Source organism: Melopsittacus undulatus, chromosome 1, assembly GCF_012275295.1.
Source record: "Melopsittacus undulatus isolate bMelUnd1 chromosome 1, bMelUnd1.mat.Z, whole genome shotgun sequence".
NCBI lineage: Eukaryota > Metazoa > Chordata > Aves > Psittaciformes > Psittaculidae > Melopsittacus > Melopsittacus undulatus.
Genome location: NC_047527.1, coordinates 98,426,385 through 98,447,991, shown reverse-complemented (window position 1 = coordinate 98,447,991; position 21,607 = coordinate 98,426,385). Strand labels below are relative to the sequence as shown.

Below are 21,607 nucleotides of genomic sequence, written 5' to 3'. Positions count from 1 at the left end.
CTGGACACATCTGCATGTTTGGCACTGAGAGAGCAAAATGCACATAAGGTTCTGAAAAGGAGGAGGTTAGTCTGACCTAAAGGCTTTGTGGTTTCCCAAGTCTCTAAGCTGCAGGGCACAAAAAAGAAATCAATAACAGCCTGGAGCAGCTGCATTGGGAATTCAGTCAAGCCTTTGAGCAAAACAGGCTGATGATTTGCCAATGAAAGGTTTTGGAGCAGCAATTCAGACGGCAGAAGCTGTTTTCTCATTCCCGTTGCAAGCAGAGCTCCCCCTGACACCAATGGAAGCGAGCTTAATGTTTTTATGGCTTGTTACTGCTCATTGTAGCTGTCTGCTCTGAAATCTGTCTTTTCCTCTCCTGCCACCAGCCCCTCTCCTGGTGAGACACATATCCACAGAAAAGATAGAGGTAGTCAAAACAGATAATGGTAGGAAGTGTGAGAAGGCTTGCTGTGCCTGGGAGAAACTGAGGCAGTAAGGCTGTCACTTCTGCTCACTTTTCAAACTCCCAATGACGCAGATGTAGTTACCTAAAAAGCTTAGATTTGAAAAGGTATGTACGTACTGAACATCTTCAGAGTTCAATGCTAAATTAGTAAGACCAAGATCATTTGGGACCCCCAGGTGAGGCTTTTTTTGCCTCTTGGCAAATGCTATGCCCTGTAAGTGGTAAGCTGTGATTCATTAGCTAAACCAGGGAGCATGTTGGCCCTGTTCCTTTAAGTGACCTTATAGGTTTCCTAACTTGGACTTAGCTCCACATCTTATTGGGGGGCAATATTGAGCCATTCTAGGCTTAAGAGCTATGAGGAACATGGCAGGGCTACACGAGCAGATGGGATACAAGGGGATTTCAATGCTGAAGCAGAGATGTCCTCAATGTAGTACCTTTATATGGAGATCTAGTCCATGAAGTCAGTGGACCATAGAGCATTATGTGCTTCAATTTATAGCCTGGCATTGCTCTTTGTCATTCTACCTCTTTTGTCCAGACCAACCTCCCTTTTTTCTAGATGCTCCTCAGCGCTGTCATGAGTTTTTCAGTGGTCCAACAGTCATGCTACAGTTCTATGATATTTTTGCCTTGCTCCACACATCACACTTCAAGCCAGGAGGACTGGCCAAACTCTTAAGAACAGTGTTCTCCTCCCCACCCCTACACTCCAAAACCATCCAGCATTATTTAGTCAACAAAGGGGTTTAAATACCTAATTGATCTTTAGATAAGTAATTTCCACTCTCTGACTTCATATTCAGGACAGACCTGACTCAGGTGCAGAGGAGGGCATTGCAGCCTCCAGCTCTTGAGAGATTTTTTGCAAGTCACATACACACACACATGTGCACACACCAATGCAGGAAAAGATTGTTTTGGCTTGATTTGAAAAATATATTCATATCTGTGGTATTGGATGAGTATGTCCAATACATTGTTTCAATATGTGAATCTCTATTTTGCCTAATATTGAGCATCTAAAGACTAGTGAGGTGTGATAGTGGCACACCAATTATTAGTACTCATGGATCAAAGTCACCAGAATGTTTTTTGCTTGTATTACTACTTAATAGAGGTAATAATTCTTACTACTAAATAGCAGGTGTTTACTCATAGACCTTGCTTATAATTGTCACCTTAAATGCCTTTCAATTAGACACTCCACTGGGAGTTTGTAATTCTTCAGCATTAATAATATTGACCTGGTTTCAAAGAAGCAATTTTAGTTAGATGTGAAATGGAGAGAATCCCATTTCTGTGCAGTTTGGAGAGTTGAATAAAGACTGTCGGCATCCTCCTCCCAAGCACACTCCCACGAGGCATATTGTGCTTCAGAACCCCGGGCTCTTTTGTTGCTGGTATGAGAAATGAAAGTTAAAAGTACTCTTTTTCTAGAGCTCTCATTTCATGATTTGATACAGATCTTTCTCCTGCACTTCTTATCAGTAGTTTCCACTGTGGGAGGATAACAAGGGAATATGTGTCAAGAGTCCGTTAAAACAAATCTCTTCGCATCCTTGGCCCAGCTGACTGCAACCACCTGTCTCGTCTGAGGAAAATTCTGAGTACTTGAGCAAAAGACTGAACTTAAACTCCCTCATCCAGAGAGGGTATTCCTAGAAATTATTTAAAAAATTAAAAAACAAAAACAAAGCAAACAACACAAACACAAAAAATCCAAACCAGCAAACAGTGCCTGAAGCTTTGAGAACCAGGAGAGAAAACCGAAAGAGGGAATTGCTTTTGAGAGGTGCAAAAGGGGAGACAAAGGGGAAGGAGCTGGATTTCCATGAAGAATCAAGAAAAATGCATCTGTTGCTCTGAGTGATGTCACCTGTCACATAACTGAAACTGACTTTCTTAGATAATTTTGGGACCAGACAGCCTGTACTCAGATGATCTTCCTTGTGTCTGAGATAGGAACATGGGAACGAGGAAAAAGGTGTCCATTTTAACAAGAGAAACCCTTACGTACTCCTTTTGGAATCTTATTTTGGAAGACAAAATCATAAAATCACAGAACCATAGAACGGTTTGGGTTTGAAGGGAACTTAATGCTCATCCAGTTCCAACCCCCTGCCACAGGCAGGGACACCTTCCACTAGACCAGGTTGCTCCAAGCCCCGTCCAACCTGGCCTTGAACACTGCCAGGGATGGGGCAGCCACAGCTTCTCTGGGCAACCTGTGCCAGGGCCTCACCACCCTCACAGGGAAGAACTTCTTCCTCAGGTCTCATCTAAACCTCCCCTCTTCCAGAAGGGAGAACCATGTTGAGACGTGGTTTCTATTATTCATGGGCTGGGAGGACAGATTTATGATTGAGGGCAGGACTATGTCCTACTCTTTACAGGGCAATGAGGCACTGCAAAACAGGAAGGAAATCTTCTCAAAGGCATGTAGACACCTCCTAGACATGGAAGGTCTGGGTCTGAGGGTAGGATGAAGAGTGGGGACCAGCCAGCTTGGTGAGGACAGCTGCGGGAAGGGCTGAGACAGCCCTGAACACAACATGAAGTTATTCAGCTTTCTGTATCTGCAGTGCAGGGTCCTTGAGACTGGATAACCAGAGCAGAGATTCTGGAGTAGGCCGTGGTTTGGGTGATGTGGTCAAGGGATTAAGTCAAAACCACCAACTTCATTTACCCTCTGGGAGACTGGGAAAAGCAGGTAGAGGGCAGAGCAGCTTGTGCACTAACCTCTCAGTGCTTCCCCAGCTTGTGGCTAGAGTGCTGTTTCATCAGGGTCCACCAAGCTCCTCCTTCCCCTTCACATCAACTCCTTTTCCCCCCATCCCCTTTCTCATTTGGCTACTTCTTGGGTCTCCACATCATTTCACCCTTCTGTCTTCATGCTCACTTGATCTGATTGTCCCATTCTGGTGTTTATAAGCTCAGTCTTTAAAAGGAGTAAGATGTCTTTTGAGGTTGATTCCCATCCTCTGTAAGTAGGATGAGATGAGGGGCAGACACACATCTTGCTTCACAGGGCAGGACAGCAGCACAGAGAGCTCAGCTCAGCACCCACCTGCCCAAGCTCTCACAACTGAATTCCTGCCATGCTGCATCATCATTATGGGTGATATTGGGTGTCCATGGGTGAGCACAGTAGAGCTCAGCGATAAAAACAGGAGCTCCTGCTAGGCTCACATCTGGTCCCACAACAGATGGGTAAATCCGATGTTTATTCCCCCAAGACTTAAACACTTTGCTGCTGTCATACCCCAACACTAGCATTCACTGAGCAAAGCATCTGCAGCTGGCAGAAGGGAGAAGATATCAGTCCCATTGCAGCAGCCCACACAAGCTGCAGACCCAGCAGCAGAAGTGGCTTCAGATCTGCTTTCTCCTGCTTGGGCCTGGCCTGTCCATGAGTCCAGGGTCTCCTACTACAAAACAACCGGCCTCCTCCCATCCTTTTCGCCACTCCGGTGTTCTGAGCAAACCACAGCTCCATAGGTTTTGCGACTAGCTGCTGGCAGTGGATCATGTCTCTGCTGCTTTCACTGCTGTATCTCCGGCTGGGCCAGCTGGTACTTTGGCTTTATTTATTTTTAAATCTTTCCAGCATTAACCTGAAAGGAAATAGGTTTCAAACCACATTATTTTTCCCCCCTAATGTTGGAAATAATGCCTATTCAGTTAAATTAAATCCTTCAGGCCAGAACAAGTACCATTCCCTGCTTGCCTCCCTCAGTTAGTTCCTCTTTGCAGCAAATTGCCCAGCAATGGACTTAGTTGTCATCTTCTTTTTTTCTTTATGGTTTTTATGCCAAGGCACTGACAGCGTGCAGGCAGAAGGTAAGAAGAGCAGAGCTAGCAGGAAATTAAGAAAGGGAATTAGATTATTTGGGCAATGGGCAAATCCAGCACTGCCCAAATCAGAAAAGAGTAAACACAGTTTATCTGTATTTACCCTACACTGTTTCTCCACAAGGGAAATGCTGTAAGCCGTTGCTGAAATATGAAGTGCGAGACCCTTATGGTCCAAGCACAAGCCCAGAGGAGCTTTTAGAGGGCAAGGGATGTGTTTTGCCTGAAATGCCAGTTTCCAGAGTCAAGTGGTGGGGTCACGATCTCCTTCTGAACCCAACAAGAAGTTTTGCTTGCCAGGGAGCACGTGTCCTGAGTGTCTGCAAAAGCCAGCATGCAAATCCAGCAAATCACAAGCATACCTGTATTTCTTCTGTGAAAACAGCCAGACACAGAACACAGTTAATCACCAGTTGAGTTACAGCCTGACAGATCTTACTTTGCTATAGGACTGGCAGCAGATTCAGTAACAGAGATTGCATAGGGTACATTTTGTCCAAGAGAGCACATACAAATCACTGGTCCTTCCATATTTGCCAGGGTTCATCTGGACCTTAATAAACCAGGAGGAGCCAGTGGCCAGGAGGTGCAGGTTTTGAGCAAACACTCATTTGCAAAGTATACAAAATCAGAGAAGACAAACTAGGTATCTAAGCCAAATCATAAAATAATCAAGAGAATCCATCCTCTCCCATCTAAAGGAAGGCATTTTCATGTACTAAAAAAAATCCAGGTATCCAGATCTAAGTTCTACACCATCCCATGTTGCCACTCCACTACTGACCAACCTCACACAATGCCTTGTGCTGTCAGCCACCTCCACACTGCCACCTTTTCCTGCTTCTGAGCAATTCCCCATTGCCATGAGCTCCTGACTGACACAGTTTTGGCTCAGCCCATGGTGATGGTTACATGAGGTCCTGCCAAAGGCAGATGAATCCCTACTCTATATCATTTAGTCATGCACCCTTGTCTGCATGCCTAGCATCAGCACCACATTGTCTCCAGCCCAGCCTGATGCTCTGATATCAGCAGAGGTATGCTCACCTGTAGCAGGTGCAGGTCTTGTGTTAGATTAATCTTCTAATTCTAACAGCTATCTTGACCCTTACAGAGTTTAGGAGAGGAGTTGTTCCTTCAGCAAGGCTGGAATAAAGCTCTAATTTTATTTCCTTCCCACTCATACCCTCAGCTCAATTGCAGACTGTTGCAGAAAAAGGACTTGGTTTATGATCTTCTATTGATTCAATTGGTGTTTCAGTTGGTCCCTTCACCCAGGCACTGTTAGAGGAAAAACATAAAGAAGTTTTGTCACACTCCCCAAAGACGATTAAATGATGGTACCTGTGTCCCCACACCAGTCCATCAGGTTCACTCCACAGAAAGATAGCAGTACCATCACACCTTCCAGAGGTGATCACTAAAATCAGCAGGGCTGGTTTGGAGTGTGACCTGCATGGTCAGATCCAGCAATGTCCCACCCTGTTCCCCCATCCTTGGGACCCACCTCCCTTTTCTACCATCACTGATGCTTTCATTTTCACCTTTTCCTTCTTTTCCCAGTTTCCCCTCCTGCCTGTACCCTCTTTCTGCTTCACATCCAGCAATTACCCCATCTACTGCTGTCCAAGATGGTGATCACCAGCCACCCCTTACCTGGGGCCTGTCAAGCAGCTGTGATGCTCTCAACCCCGACCAAGGAATCTGTTTGCCTTCAGCTATTTGCTGAGATGCTGCCAGGGAAGTTTCACAAAAAGGACAGTGTTATTTCTGAAAATGAGTCCCATAAACAAGGATGAATATGACCTCCCCGTTGAGATTTGGGGTTTACTTTAGTGGCTGGGAGATTAGCCAATGAAATGGAAATACCAGAAAACATTATCATAATACTCCATGGCCTCCTCTGGAGGCAAAGGAATGGGGGGGTGAGGGGAGGGAAAGCTGAACCAGAACTGATTTAACAGCCTCTAGATAGCATTGTCATTCCACCCTTCCCTGCTTGGCCTGCTTCCTGCTCTGCATTTCTGCTTTCTCTGAAATAAGGGGAGAAAAAAACACACTTTTTTTTTTCCTGGCAAAAAACAGCGCTGGGAAACTGAGAGGTGATAACCACTGAGAAAGAGTAGCAGATGGGCTTTGATCGCAAAGCTGGGGAAGCCAGAAAGGAGCCCCATCTCTTCCAGCTGTAGCTAGTCTGAAGCAGCAGGACTGAAGTGTAAAGCTGGCACTTAGCTGTGAGGTGCCCAGCCTGAATACTTCCATCTTGTATAAACATGATGCCAAGTAATCTCAGCACAGAAACTTACACTGAAAAAATTCAGGCGAGGACTCATGAAAAGGAATTTACTGTCTTTTCTTTTCAAGTGATTAACTTTTGCAGGGGCACAATGACCTTGATCTCATACTTCAAAATAGATGGATTTGGGAGATACACCTATCTCTGACACTACTTCTGACCTACCTCAGAGGCTTTTCTTGCTTCTAGAGCTCATGCCAGCTAAAGCTCTGCAATTAAACACTGCAGCTATCAATCTTGTTAGTGGTACCAATTACTGCAGTTGTCAGCTGCCCAAAGGGGAAAAAAGGGAGAAGAGGGAGAGGAGAGAGAATCCCCACAGCTGATCTGATTTATTTTAGGTGGTGGTTTGAGGATGGAATGAATTTCAGCTGATCTGTGTTTCTAAATACTCGATGACTATAAGGGGAACTCCTGGTAGACACTTCAGACTGGTAAATCTTATCCTGAATATCTCCAGTTGGCCAGTAAGGCAGGTATTGTATTTATAAGTACATATGGTGTTTGTTCTTTTTCTGTTGGTTAATCAATGTCTACAGAATGAAAAGTTTGGGGCTACAGATAAGTAGGATTATAGCAGGGTTTTTTTTGTTAAAAGTGAATGAAATATTGAATGTGTAAGCCTTTACAAGCTGTAGCTGTAGTGCTCAGGTGAATGAAGCACTTCTAGCACCTCTTGTCTACTGCTTCATAGTCCTGAGCAGCAGGTGTTGAGAATGCAGATTGTGCTGAGCATGTAAAATCAGACCAAACCCTGGATGTATGTTTATGTTCCTGCATGCTCAGAATGCACAAGCTTTCTTTGGATTTAGAAAAACAGCCTATAGGTTTATATGAAAACAGCCTTATTCAGTCAATCTTCCGTCCAAACAGACAATCCTTAGAAGCTCAGAATGCTTAGAGAAAGAGACAGCTCTTACAGATGTCACCTTCCTTCCAGCTTTTGGTGATCAGCAGTGTAAGATTGCTGATCACTGAAAATTTCTGCATCAGGAATTTGCATCCAAGCCACATATTTTAACAGCTAGGGATGGATATTTTTCCTTATTAATTTGTCTAATCCTATTTTGAATCCACTGTTATGATTGACTTACATACTTTCTCATATTCTTTTTAGACCTTCTTCTCATCATCTTGTGCCTCACAGGTTTCAAATTCTGCAAATCTGTGACTAATCAGCTTTGTACCATTGAGTGTCTCATAGCCACATCTCTGGCCACATTTCTCCCAACCCAAGGGATCTAAATCTACTCCGAAGTAGGGACTGCTTCACTAGCATTAGCTCCCACCTGTTATGAATGCCTGCAGCCTGTACTTCAGCACATCTGAAACTGAAGCCACTTATTTCTCTGCCTAGGGACATTCAGATTCCAAGAAGTTGGCATACATGATTGCTAATTACTTTAGCAAGGATGTCCCACAGTATTTCTGGATCAGGTGTTGAGACTGTTTGTTAGAAAGTTTTGTTGAGCCAGATCCAAGTAAGTCTAATATCATGAGTGCAAGTGTGTTGTAAAGAAAATGTTCTTGTGGCTTTCTTTTAACTTTTTGACAGCCAGGACAAAAGGGTGAGTAAAGCAGCACTGTCTTAAGATTGGAATATCCAGAGCAAGAAAATCAGATGCATGGGGAAAAGTAGTATTGAACAGTCAAAACTGTTCTAGTAGCCAAGAAGTCCAAAGCTGCTCTATGATTTCCAGTTGTGATTCTCTGCTCTATCCTAACTCCTGCCCCTTGAACCCAAGTCTGGGTCATTTTGGTATCTCATCTGGCAGCATATGGCTCAAGCCTCTGCCACTGGAGAGCTTCCAGCTTGGCTAATGCATTGAAATGCCTTAGAAGAAGGTTTCACAAGGGATAGAGACAGGGGCCATGGAGATGTTTTGAGGGCTGGAGCACTTCTTCTAAGGAGACAAGCTGAGGAAGCTGGGGTTGTTCAAGCCTGGAGAAAAGACTCCAGGGAGACTTTAGGGCATTGCAGAGCCTAATGGGGCCAACAAGAAAGTTGGAGTGGGGCTTTTGACAAGGGCAGGTAGGGACAGCACAAGGGGGAATGGATTTAAACTTTACAGAGGGGAGATTTAAATGAGATATTAGGAATAAATTCTTCACTATGAGGGGTGAGACACTGGAACAGGTTGCCCAGGGAAGTAGTGGATGCTCTGTCATTAGAAGTGTTCAAGGTCAGGTCAGATGGGTCTTTGAGCAACCTGTTCTCGAGAAAGGGAAAATGGATGACCCGGGGAATTACAGACCAGTCAGTCTCACCTCTGTGCCTGGCAAAATCTGGGAGCAGATTCTCCTGGAAGGCATGCTAGGGCACATGAAAAAGAGAAATGTGCTTGGTGACAGCCAGCATGGCTTTACTAGGGGAAAATCCTGCCTGACCAATTTGGTGGCCTTCTATGATGGGGCTACAAAAGTGATGGACAGGGGTGGAGCAGTTGACGTCATCTACCTGGATTTGTGCAAAGCATTCGACACTGTCCCACATGACATCCTTGTCTCTAAATTGGAGAGACATCAATTTGATAGGTGGACCACTCGGTGGATAAAGAACTGGCTGGATGGCTGTGTGCAAAGAGTTGTGGTCAACGTTTCAATGTCCAGCTGGAGACCAGTAATGAGTGGTGTCCCTCAGGGATCGGTGTTGGGACCTGTCCTGTTCAACATCTTTGTCAGTGACATGGACAGTGGGATTGAGTGTGCCCTCAGCAAGTTTGCCCATGACACCAAGCTGTGTGGTTCTGTTGATACGCTAGAGGGAAGGAATGCCATCCAGAGGGACCTTGACACACTTGTGAGGTGGGCTGATGCCAACCTCATGAAGTTTAACCATGCCAAGTGCAAGGTCCTACACCTGGGTCAGAGCAATCCCAGGCACAGCTACAGGCAAAAGGAAATTCAGAGCAGCCCTGTGGAGAAGGACTTGGGGATGTTGGTTGATGAGAAAATTAACATGAGCTGGCTTCAGTGTGCACTCACAGCCCAGAAAGCCAATTGTATCCTGGGCTGCATCAAAAGGAGCATGACCAGCAGGTCAAAGGAGGAGATCCTGCCCCTCTGCTCTGCCCTCATGAGACCTCACCTGGAGTATTGTGTGCAGTTCTGGTGTCCTCAACATAAAAAGGACATGGAACTGTTGGAACAAGTCCAGAGGAGGGCCACAAGGATGATCAGGGGACTGGAGCACCTCCCATATGAAGACAGGCTGAGAAAGTTGGGGCTGTTCAGCCTGGAGAAGAGAAGGCTGCGTGGAGACCTTATAGCAGTCTTCCAGTATCTGAAGGGGGCCTACAGGGATGCTGGTGAGGGACTCTTCATTAGGGACTGTAGTGACAGGACAAGGGGTAATGGGTTGAAATTTAAACAGCAGAGGTTTAGACTGGATATAAAGAAGAAATTCTTTACAGTTAGGGTGGTGAGGTACTGGAATGGGTTGCACAGAGAAGTTGTGAATGCTCCATCCCTGGCAGTGCTCAAGGCCACGTTGCATGAAGCCTTGGGTGATATGGTTTAGTGTGAGGTGTCCCTGCCCATGGCAGGGGGGTTGGAACTAGATGATCTTGAGGTCCTTTCCAACCCTAACTATTTTATGATTCTATGATTCTATGAAGGTGTCCTTGTGCATGGCAAGGTGATTGGAACCAGATGGTTTTTAAAGTCCCTTCCAACTCAAACCACTCTATGATTCAGGACCAAAGGAGCAACATTGCCAGGCTGCACAGTTTTTCTAAGTCTCTTGAGAATAGGTGTCTCCTTCAAGTTGCAGGACCAAATGAAAATCTATTCTTGTTCATATAGCTGTTTACATACATGTCTTAGCCTTTTTGACCCAGGAGAAACACAGAAGGATAGGTCCTAAACATACCTCTTAGCATTTGAACAAGTTCTGGGGGAGGGGAGAGAACGGGGAGTTGTGTTTGGTTTTGTTGTTTTTTAAGGTTCTGGCAGGTTTTCTAAATTTAAGACTAGTAACCAGGGCTCAGGAAAGCTGAGGAGCCTTGGGGTCCTGAGGGTTGGATTCAGAGCTCTGGCCCAGCCGTTCTGACAGTGCTCAGTGACTTTATCTCCCTTCCTGGGAAGTAGAACTTATTTTCTGTCCTGGCCTGGAGACCATATGTCCTTCTGGCTGGGAGCGGCCCTACTCTCAAAGCGCAGCCAAGGAGCCAGAGGATTAAGCATGCAAGGGATGAATCATTTGAAATGCCTAAGGTCACATCCTACTCTGGCCACCGTAAATCCAGACTATAACTCCTCCAGCTTTGGTGGAATCATTCAGGGTTTGTGCAGATATAAATGACAGCAGAATTTGACCCAGAGGCTTCATGTTTCTAATAAGAGTTTAAATGTGGGATGTTGCCTTAACTATGGACAGGACAAACATCTGGAAAAGGATGGCTTTTTTTTGCATTAATGTTAATGCAGTTCTGAAACCAACTCCCACTTCTGGAGGATTTTTAGTGTGGATTTTTTCCAAGGACATGAAAAACTAACTTCTGTTTTACTCAGAGTCCCCTTATCAGATCTAGCTATCCATCTGTGTGTCCACTGCTGCACCAGCTGCTCAAACATACACTGTCCCTCTCCATAGGAGCACTCTGGAAATTGAATCTGAGTTTACTTCTAAGCTGGATTTCATTAACCCTAGTTATGTCATTTGTAATAAGTCTTGCTCAAGAACTGATTTGTCTTCAGCTGGTTTATCTTACTTGCTTTCCAAAACTAATTAACTCGAGTGAAGTAACCTTAATTCTGAATAGCAGCATTTTGGGGGAGTACAGCAAAATGTCAATAACCCCCCTTCAGTCTGTGCTTCAGAGAAACTGAAATGAGCAGCCACCTCCATAAGCAGGCTCTACAGCCCATCAACAGGTTTTCCCCCTCATCTACAGGTCACAGCTATCTCCACCAAGGTTTTGTAATCTTTCCTTTGCCTGCCTGTACTATGCATTGAGATTTAAGTCTGCTCCATCCATCAGGATGTGAAGCACTACCCTAGGTTTTGCATTGCACATTTACAGTGGCCAGTCCCACCAGCACAGTCAATATAATAAAATAAAAATAAAAGTTGCTTTCTATAAACCAGTATTGCAGCCTTTGCTTACATTATGCTTTTGTGAGTGAGTGTGCTAAATTCCTTACAAATACAGAGAGAGGAAACATCTCCTCTCATTGCATTTATAGCTTAATTAATCAAAACACACATGTATTAGGGAAACAGACACAATGAGAAGAGTGAATCATAGTGTGTTATCAACATCCTTAATTCAGGAGCCCTACAAGGTGTTGCACATGGTTATTCTTTGCTTTGAACTGTTTTGAGACAATCTTGTATATGAGGATTTCTCCCAGAGACACTCTGTCATGACTGGAGAGTACCAGGGATAGACCCAAACCTCAAAGCTTTCACATGGGTGATCAGGCACTGCAGGTCAAAGCCTGAAAAGGACTGACATCAGATCAATAGAGCCCACAACTTTCTTCACCCCCTTACATGATGCAAATCACAAAGCACCTGCAAAGTATGATCACCATCACCCATTCTGGTGGTGATGGAGATCTGGGGCAAAAACAAATGTGAGGGAAGGTTAAGTATACTGCTTTTTTAGGGGAGGGTGAGGAAGTAGAAAAGAACAAAGGCAGTATCACCTCAGTATACCTGGGATGGGGACAGTGAAATGTCCATGCATTCTTGCTGAAATGACATGCAAGAAGTCTTCCTAATCTCAGGCTCTATCTGGCAGTGGGGCTGGTCCCGAATGCCTGAGCCGGACATACAAGCTAAGTGCCCAAGAAGCACAGCAGAAAATGAAAGCAGCCATGTTGCATTAGATCAAAGCTCCATGCCCTATAACATTCTTAGAACAAACCTTCTCCATGGTGGTACCCCCAGATTACTGAGGCCAACCATTCCTGATGGGAATGTGCCAGCCTTATGAAGTAAGACTGTTTTTTCTGATGAGCAGTGAGTGCCTTTCAGAGCCAAGTATATCTCATATCAGGAAGAAACAAACAGAGGGGGGTAAAACAGGACCCTCCCTGCCCCCCCTTTTCTTGTTCTTTGACCCCTAAAAATCTTACAGGATGAGAAATCTTATTCTCCCAGGATGGTGCACATGGTTTTCCCTGAGCCTCTGTCTGGGGGGCAGATGCTGTCAGCTCACAGCCCTGCCTGGGACAGCCCTCTCTGCACATGTTCTTGGACTTACAGAGGTTGAAGGCCTGCATGCAGAGATGGAAATAGCACTGCATTGATGGTGGCAGGTTGCAACTCTTAAGAGGAAGAAAAGATACCTTGCTACAGTATTATTTACTAGGATATTTTTCCCTCTTAAATAGTAGTCTTGTCCCTGCAAGTAGGGGCATGCCAGCCCAGAAATTGCTGGCTTCCTGTGTGTGCATGTATATGATGTGAATAATTGCAGTGTGTGCTTCCTTTGCCATGTACATGGATGATTCCATGTGGCATCTTGTAAGAGGTGTTGCTTGGGACACTAACTGCTGAGCAAACGGAGATGCACATAGAGTAAGACTGGAGGAGGAGACTGCTGATATAAAGCAGATTATGCATTCGGATCACCTACATTATCTAATAATAAGCTTGTGTCCTGCTGCTCTTCACATACTGAGGTTTAACCTCATTTCTCCCCATCACTGCAGGTGGATGCTGATGATGTCATTACCAAAGAGGAGCAGATCTTCCTACTGCTAAAAGCCAAGGCTAAGTGTGAACGACACCTCAAAGCCAAGGTCCCCAAGGTGCATGGTGAGTGCTCCCACAGGAATCCAGACTGCATGGCTGGGGCTGGGCCCAGGCTCCTCCTTGCTCAAACCCAGCCCTTCCCCTTAGTCCCACACACAGAGCATATAGGTAGGTAGCTGCAAAAGACCCAGTATACCTTTTTTTCAGGTTAGGCTGTCTTTAACACAAGGTGTTGTAAAGCAAAGCTGTCACAGCCTGTTTCTTCTGCTCCAGAACTCCAGATGTCAAGGGGTCAGGAGGGTGAAAGAGTCTTAGTCATGGGTTTACATCCCTTATTGCTATTCCCAGAGCCCACTTACCATCACCAGGCAAAGTATGGGAGATAGCATCCACCATCAGTTCTCCCAAGATCCTTTGCAGCATGACACCAGTAGTACAGGAAACAAAGCATTCTTCCAAGAACATTTCTTTGTTTCCCTCTGACATACTCTCTCTGTTCTCAAGTAGGCCTAAGCTCAGTTAAGCCTTTTTCCCCCACTTCCTTTCTATTTTGAGCTGCAAAATCATTACCAGATGTAAAGCTGGAGGGAGAAGGAAGGGAGAAAGCTCTCTCATGTGGGTAGCAAAGTAATCATCTCCCATTGGGTTCTTTCATCAGTTTCAGATGTGCTAATTATTGGCACCAGGTCTGTGTGCTGAGCCATCCTGCACCCACTCAGCTACTCCTGGGTGGGCATGCTGTCCCATCTCCCTCTGTTGCCTGACTGACAAAGACAAGCTAGAATGTTTCCCACTTCCACTGTTGCATCTTAGAGATCTCTTTTCTACAGCCAGCACTCTGGGAGTACCTAGAGATATCGCCAGAAGAAGGAGGGTTCCCTAAAGCTAGCTGTGATTTCAGAACAGAGTTGTTGTCCACCTTGTGTCCCTCTCCTATTGCAAGTGACAAAAGGACAGCAAGAGGCCATAAAAGCCCAGCTTTCATTTTATTCCAGGCCTCCTGCTTTGCATCAACCAAAACCTCAAGCCACATCCTCAGTTGCTTCTTTGTCCTGTCCACCCAATGCCCAATTAACACCTCATTAAAAAACATATGTGCAAAGGCATTTCCTTCTGTTGTACTATAGACCACCTACTTACCTTGGGATCTGGTGATGTCCACCAGCTGGTCTTGCTCTCACACCCTATTTTCTAATTCTTTTCTATATGACTGTCAGCCTTTAGTATTTATCTCCTTAATTGTCAGGAACTGTGTTGGTAGGGTTGGGGAGATGCATGTGACTGACAAGCAGACTTTGGGCTCTTTACTATGGTCAGTTTGGTAGAGCAGAGGAAGCATAGCACTGGGCTTTGCAAATATGTCTTTGTTCCTGTTTTGAGACCTGGTTCTGTGATTGAGGCCAGCATTAGCTCTGCTTTTGATTGGAACAGAAAGAAATCTAATACATTTTCATTTAGATATCTCATGAACCCAAATCCTGGCTTTGGAAAAAAAACTATTCTGAGCTGCTCAGGCAATAGAACTCAGGCTCATTAATGCATTCTCTATTGCAAATCTCTGCCTAACCCCAAATAGCACAGCCAAGAGGAGGAATCACCTGTTGTCAATAATTACAACAGTAATACGGCTTTAAAGACTCAAAGCAATCATTAGCTTTAGATCTAAGTAGTTAGATCGAATCAATCTGTAAGTGGTCCTCTAATCCAAAGGCACAATGAATTCTGATCAAGCCTTTCCCCAGAAACATTTTAAGATGGTGTGAAAGAATCCTCAGTGGCAGCGCCTCTGCAACACCCCCAAAATTCACTCTAGCTCTTCATAAACAAGGCATCGATCAACAGACCATTTCTGAGGTGGTCTAGAGTCGGTGAGCACAGACAGAGGATTCTGCAATTTGCAAACAATCTTCCCACTATGCAGAACAGCATATCATCCACTGATTTTTAAGCTACAGATGCCTTTAGATACATGAAATGATAATGTTATATGGATATTTGAGAACAGACAAACTTGATCTTCATTTTGAGGTGTATCTGCTCTTTCATGCTGCAGGAGTCAAAGGAGATGGATAGTTTCAGATCCTCTTGTGGGGTTGGGGGTGACAGAACAAAAAGCTTTAATCTGTACTGTGTTAACTTTAATGTAATTAATTGCCTGGCTAAGGCTCAGAAGCTTTGTTTTTGCACAAAGGCTTCAGAGCCCAGGGTGAAAAGTGATTAGGTCCAGTCTTTTCCTCCTTTGATGATATGGAAACTGGGGCCTGCTTTTGATTTGTGTTAATCACCCAAGGACATATGGGTCTGCCCTTCTCAGCCAGATGGAGGACCTCATCCTATTGTCTCTTCCCTTGGTACAGACCCAAAAGAAAAAGCCTATTAAGAGCAACATGGTCTTTACAATTAAGATGCACCAGCCCCCACCTGCAGACAATATTTATGGGGGCAAAGTTGTTGTAACATGGAGCAATATAAACCCTGGGCAGCCACTCCCAGCTTTAAGTGTCCTGTGATATCACTGGGAGTGTTTCTAAGGAGCACCCTTTTGGGTGGCAGGAGGACTCTTCTAACTGCCATGGAGAGCTTGAGTTGTGTTATTACACCACCGGGTCCCCTATCTGTCTTGTCTTTGGATTTCTAGTGATGTAGGACAGAGTTGTCCCTCACAATGTATTTGTATTTTGGATCTGCAAGATCTAGCCTTTCCTGGAAGGAAAGCAAGGGATTCTGCAGGCAGGGAGATGTGCCCAGGTCCATTTGACCCTCAGTTTAATAATAGTGGCAGCCTATCGCATTGATGTGCCACTATATAACAAGTCTACCTACTGGCAATGACACTGCTGGTCCCCATGTTAAAGGGCACAAAGGGCTTTGTCTCCTTGAAAGGTATCCTGGATAGCATATAGCTATGCTCCTTCCTGTCTTGACAGCTCACAGTGCCTTCTGAAAGCAAAGCCAGAGACTTAACCCATGTCCCTGGATTTTCTCTTAATTTTCAGCAGTGTGAATAGGTCCCACTCCAAAGGCTGCTTCTGCTAGTATAGAACAGACTTATTTTATATTAGAGGTGGGGGAAGCCATAGATCACAGGGAGCAGTGCACCCGTTGGCCTGAAACAATAGAATCACAGAATCATTTAGGTTGGAAAAGATGTCTAAGATCATCAGCACCAACCATTAACCTGGCACTGCCAAGTCCACCACTAAACCATGTCCCTAAGCACCACATCTACCACATCTCTTAAACTCCTCCAGGGTGGTGACCCCACCACTGCCCTGGACAGCCTGTTCTGGTGCTTGACAACACTTTCGGGGAGTAAAATGTTCCTAATATCCAACCTAAACCTCCCCTGGCACTACTTGAGGCCACTAACTCTTGTCTTACCCCTTGTTACCTGGAGAAGAGACTGACCCCCACCTCACTATAACCTCCTTTCAGGTAGCTGTAGAGAACAATAAGGTCTCCCCTGAGCATCCTTTTCTCCAGATTAAACAACCCCAGTTCCCTCAGCCATTCCTCATCACACCTGTGCTCCACATTCTTCACCAGCTTCATTGCACTTTACTGGATATGTTCCAGCACCTCAATGTCTTCCTTGTTGTGAGGGCTCCAGAAGTGAACACAGTATTTCAAGTGTGGCCTTGAATTAGTCCTGCCCAGGGGACTTACGATCACAAGCTAACAACATGAAGGCTCCTTGAAGAGATTGTTTTCTCGCTGCAGAAGTCCTGCAGACTCCAGGGTTCAGTTGTCAAAGACTGGTGAGAGTCTAACTAGAAAGCAGCAAGTGCAGAGCTAGACAAGGAGGGAAGGGGAGGTCTGGGTAATTCATCTGTCTTTTACACTGGAAAAGAAGAGGAGCTTCACAGGTCTTCACATGTTATGTCTCTCTTTATTTTTTTTTCCTGGTTTTGGGGGGTTGTTTTTTTGTTTGGTTGTTTTTTATATATATTTTTTTTTCTGGGAGGTTGGGCTAGATGATCTCCAGAGGTCCCTTCCAACCCTCATGATTCTGTGATGTTGTATCCAGTCATCTTGCATGTTCAAGTCTGTGCTTGGTTTGTCATTCCAAAGAAGGAAAAAGGACAAGCTCACAGTGAGGCAGTAGTTTTGGGAAGATCATAAGGAAAGCTCATCATACTGTCATCAAAAGAAGAGACTTGTCCAACTTTCCTTACATAATTGCTTCTGGTGAGGGAAAATATTCATTCAGCTCTGCTTGAGGGGATCTAAATATATGTTGTTATTTCCCATAAACAACTATTTACTGCCTAGAATGTCAAAGGTAAAAAATGAGATCGAATTCTCTTCCATTAGTTATGCTTACCTATGTCTGAAAATACCAAAAAGCACTTGTGCAAGAACTGTATCTCAGCTGCCCAACCTCAGAATCTGCTTGTAGAGCCAGTATCTTCTGGGACAGCCTTTGACATGGAGCAACTCTAAATCTGGAACAACCCTGAGGACAGCTCAGTGTTGTAGGATGTTTGGGAAAGGAGAAAGCTCCTGCTTAAAACCCCTGGCCCAAGTCAACAAGGAGTGCTTTGGACTCGAGAGCCCCATGTCTCCAGGGAAGCTCTTAACCACAGAGATTACAGGAAAAGAGGCCTTTGCCCCATGGCTGTTTTACAGCTGCTTTGCGTTGGACACTTACACAAGCTCTGAAACAAGTAAAGACAGTTGTGTAGCCTGAGATCTGAGTTTTGAGCCTCTGCTCTGGGGTTTTGTCATGCACCCCTCAGTGTTCAGTGGTACAGCTTGTGGATAGAGTCAGAAGAGGACTTTGAGAGATGCATCCATTACTATAGGCACTCAGAGATATTTCCTTCTCATGGCTCTCTAAGCCATGAGAAATAGGCATGTGCACTTCTGCAGACAACCTCTGCTTCTCCAAGGAGCCTTCTGGGGCCCTCTTCTTGCAAACCTGCTCTCATCAACCCTTTGAGTTCATACCTGAGTTTGAGCAAGACTGAATAAAGCACTGTTCTGCCAGCTCAAAGGCAGCCAGATGGAAGAGGTGAAGAGGCAGCAGTAATGTCTCTCCTCTCAGACAAAGGGAAAATGGAGTCCCATGGACTCCTAACTGCATGTCATGTCTTGAACTGGCTCTGCCGGGCATCTCAATGACAAAGGAAAGGAGTGACTTCCGTAGAAGCCTGTATGGTTGATAAGACAGTTTGTCTAACAGGGACTGAGCAGAACTCAGTTATGCTAAGAGAGATGCTGTGTGTGTACACAGGGGTCAGTTTTCTTATCACCAAGAAGAATGCCTTCATTTGCTATTTCAGACTCCCTTTAGCATGCAAGTATGAGCGGGCCAGTAGTGCAACTGACTGACCTGAGAAGGAACCTTTTTGGAGGAGGCTTCCTGATCTGGATCATAATGCAGCCACATAAACAGCCATCACAGGGAAAGGAACAGTGCCAGGAAAGAAAGGTGTTGGTGTACTGCTCTGAGCATTACATGCTGAACGAATAAGCCAAATTGATTTATTCCTCATTGCCTTCCCTCCTTGCTCTCATGCAGGCCCACTTTACATCAAGGTGTGTATGCATCCCCTTAGTGCAATCAGATCTTGTCCTGCACTCACCCATGTCTATTCCTGTTCATCAGAAGCTGCCAGATACCACCTGGCAGAGGGCTGCTTGGATCCTGCCTCTGCAGGGGTGTGATCGTAGCCCAGTGTGATGATTTATTTCACTCCATGGGTAATTGATCTCTGTTTTAGGAAGCTGTGAGGGAATTTGGGACACCTTCATTATTATTTTTTTATGTTTTTAGATAGAAATATCATGCAAACTGGCATGAAAGCCTGCTAGGGCTTGTGACCTCATTCTTGGGACCTGATGCACAGGGATATTCAATGCCTCACCTCCAGTCTCAAAGGAGAGTCTGTGGCAGAGCCAAGGTTTGGATATGCTCATCTACTTCCTCTTCAGCCAGGGCACAAGCCACAAACCATATTTCCTTTTGTCCTGGAATTCCAGGTAAGGATACAAAGATTCAAATCCAGGTGGACAGAAACTGACAAAAATCTGTGGATAAATCCCACTTGACTGAAACTCAAAACTTTCATCATCGTTCTCACTTTAAAGCCTCCAGGTTTGTTTTGAAATAAGGAAAGTGCATTAGAAATTTCCTGCAGTGCAGTGGGTACCTGAGTTCTCTTCCTCTGTTGTACATCTCATTGCTGAGTACATTTCATGGACCACTTCTTTTCCTGGTATGAACTGGCAGATTCCCATTCAGTTTAGTGAGGGCATTGATTTATCTCAGATTCACTGATTTCTTCCACAGTTCAGCTCTGCAACTTATTTCTGCTCCCCTTCCTCCCTCTCCACCCCCTATTCATTCAACCATTTTACAAAGGGTAAAATTTAAATTTCAGACATATCCATGTGCCTTAAGAAATGAGATAGCCTGGATCAGCACTGAACCTCAATTTTTGCACTGTTATTTGCTGTTCACTCTTTTGCCTTGCAGCTACCAACTCCTAATGCATTTACTTGGCAATCACAGACTAGAAATGGCTACACAGATTAACACAAGAAGACACACCATGGGAGGGACCTGCGTGCACAGAAACCCTCCTTGCCCCCAAGAGAGTAAATGAGATTTTGAGGAGATTTCTGTACATCATTCTTCCATCACAGACTTGGATTTGGCATAGAGACATGCACTAGAACTGGTTCTTTGAGTGGAAAATGTGATCCTGGCTGTGCATGGACTTTATGAACTCTTTACCAGGAAGCAGCCAGCCCAGAAGTACTTTGAATAAAGTTCCACCATCCTCTGGAAGCAGGAAGACCTTGGTCTCCCATGTGTTCCACTTAGCATTGTCTTTTTCCCTTTGCTGGCTTTTACTTTCTCAGTTTATTTATAAAGTCCACAATTTTCCTCAGCCTGCACAATTATTGACAAGTGCCATGTCCCTCAGAGTGCAGTGCCAAAAGACAGCTGTTTCCAGAGCATTTCCTACCAGAGTGGCCAGGGAGTGGTTATGTTGTTCTCTTAATAAGCCTGCACCTTCACAAGCTTGATCAACACTGGCTTTGTCTTTGTGCCACAGAGCTGAACTTTAATGTACCTCCAGCTACTAAAAATGGCCATAATACCCAGTATAATAAATAAATATAAAAAGGTAATAAAACTAGAACTGCATGTTGTGAAGAAAGAATACAGTTGATTGGGAGTATGGAGAGTGTAGTGTTGTCCACCCATCTTGTAGAGACTGGAAAGAGACGTTTATTGGCAGGAGGCTTCCAGAGTCTGGAAGGAATGTTCACTGTCATGTCATGTGTTTAACTTTCATCTGATTCCTGCCCTATGCAATTAGATGTCAAAAGTAGTATTCAGATATGTTATCTGCTATTGTGGTTCAGCAATATTTTGTTCACTTGAAATAAACCAGATGCAATTTATTTAGATATGTGTCTGAGATGCATCTCAAGAGTTGAATTAGGGACTAAGGAGCATTAGAGTGAATAATAGACATGCCAAGTGTTTCTGAAGGGTGGAAACATGTGGTTACTATATGTATGATTGGTAGCAGTGTTGACAGTCCAAAAGAAAATCCTAGCAAATAAAAAGGTAAAAATTTAATACAATTCTAAACTTTCTTTAGCAATAATGGATTCCTGTTTATGTGTAAAGATTCAAAATTCCTTTTTTTTCCCTCCCTTTAAAAAGGCTAACTTTTCGCTTTAGGCTGTGTAATGGAGGGTGAGCTGCCTCTTGTACCCTTACAATAGATTATGTAGACAGTGTCATCTGTCCCCTGCCCACCTCCCAGGCATATCTCTGAGCCTAAGAATCTGCCATAGACTCTGATCCACAGGGTGACATGGGTACAGCCCCGCATGAACCTGTGCCATAGGGGGACAGGGCTGAGCCAGTCTGGTGTGATTCCATGCACCCCTCTCTCAGGATATGAGCATCATCTGGTACTTTTGGCTAAGGCAGTGAGGTACACAGACCCAAAATATTAAAACAAAAAACAAAACACCAAGAACAACCCAAACCTGTCCCTACAAGCATTTGGCTCCCTTTCCTCTTTTCTTTCCTTTTTTTTTTTCTCCCCTTTTTTTCTTTAAATTTAGTCTCTAGATGAAAGCCTTTTGGAAAGAACAGGAAACCCTAAAATTTCTGTTCTATGTACACAAATATTACATTTCAGGCATGGTGGGCAGCCTGATGCCACCCCAAAGTTAAACCTGGAAGGGGATGAAGTGAAATTCCCAGCCATATGCCATCAGACCTGCTTTTTTTTTCTTTTTTCTTTTTCTTTTTTTTCACCCA

General features: G+C 44.6%; 1 protein-coding gene across 1 annotated transcript in view; it reads left to right on the top strand.

Moving 5' to 3' along the window:
- The window catches only part of PTH1R (parathyroid hormone 1 receptor), a 109,981-nt gene that overhangs the window by 45,209 nt on the left and 43,165 nt on the right, over positions 1 to 21,607 (top strand). The window contains exon 2 of the mRNA XM_005143973.3: positions 13,269 to 13,374. Coding sequence (XP_005144030.1) covers positions 13,269 to 13,374 — 106 coding nt within the window. The remainder of the gene's footprint in view (positions 1 to 13,268; positions 13,375 to 21,607) is intronic.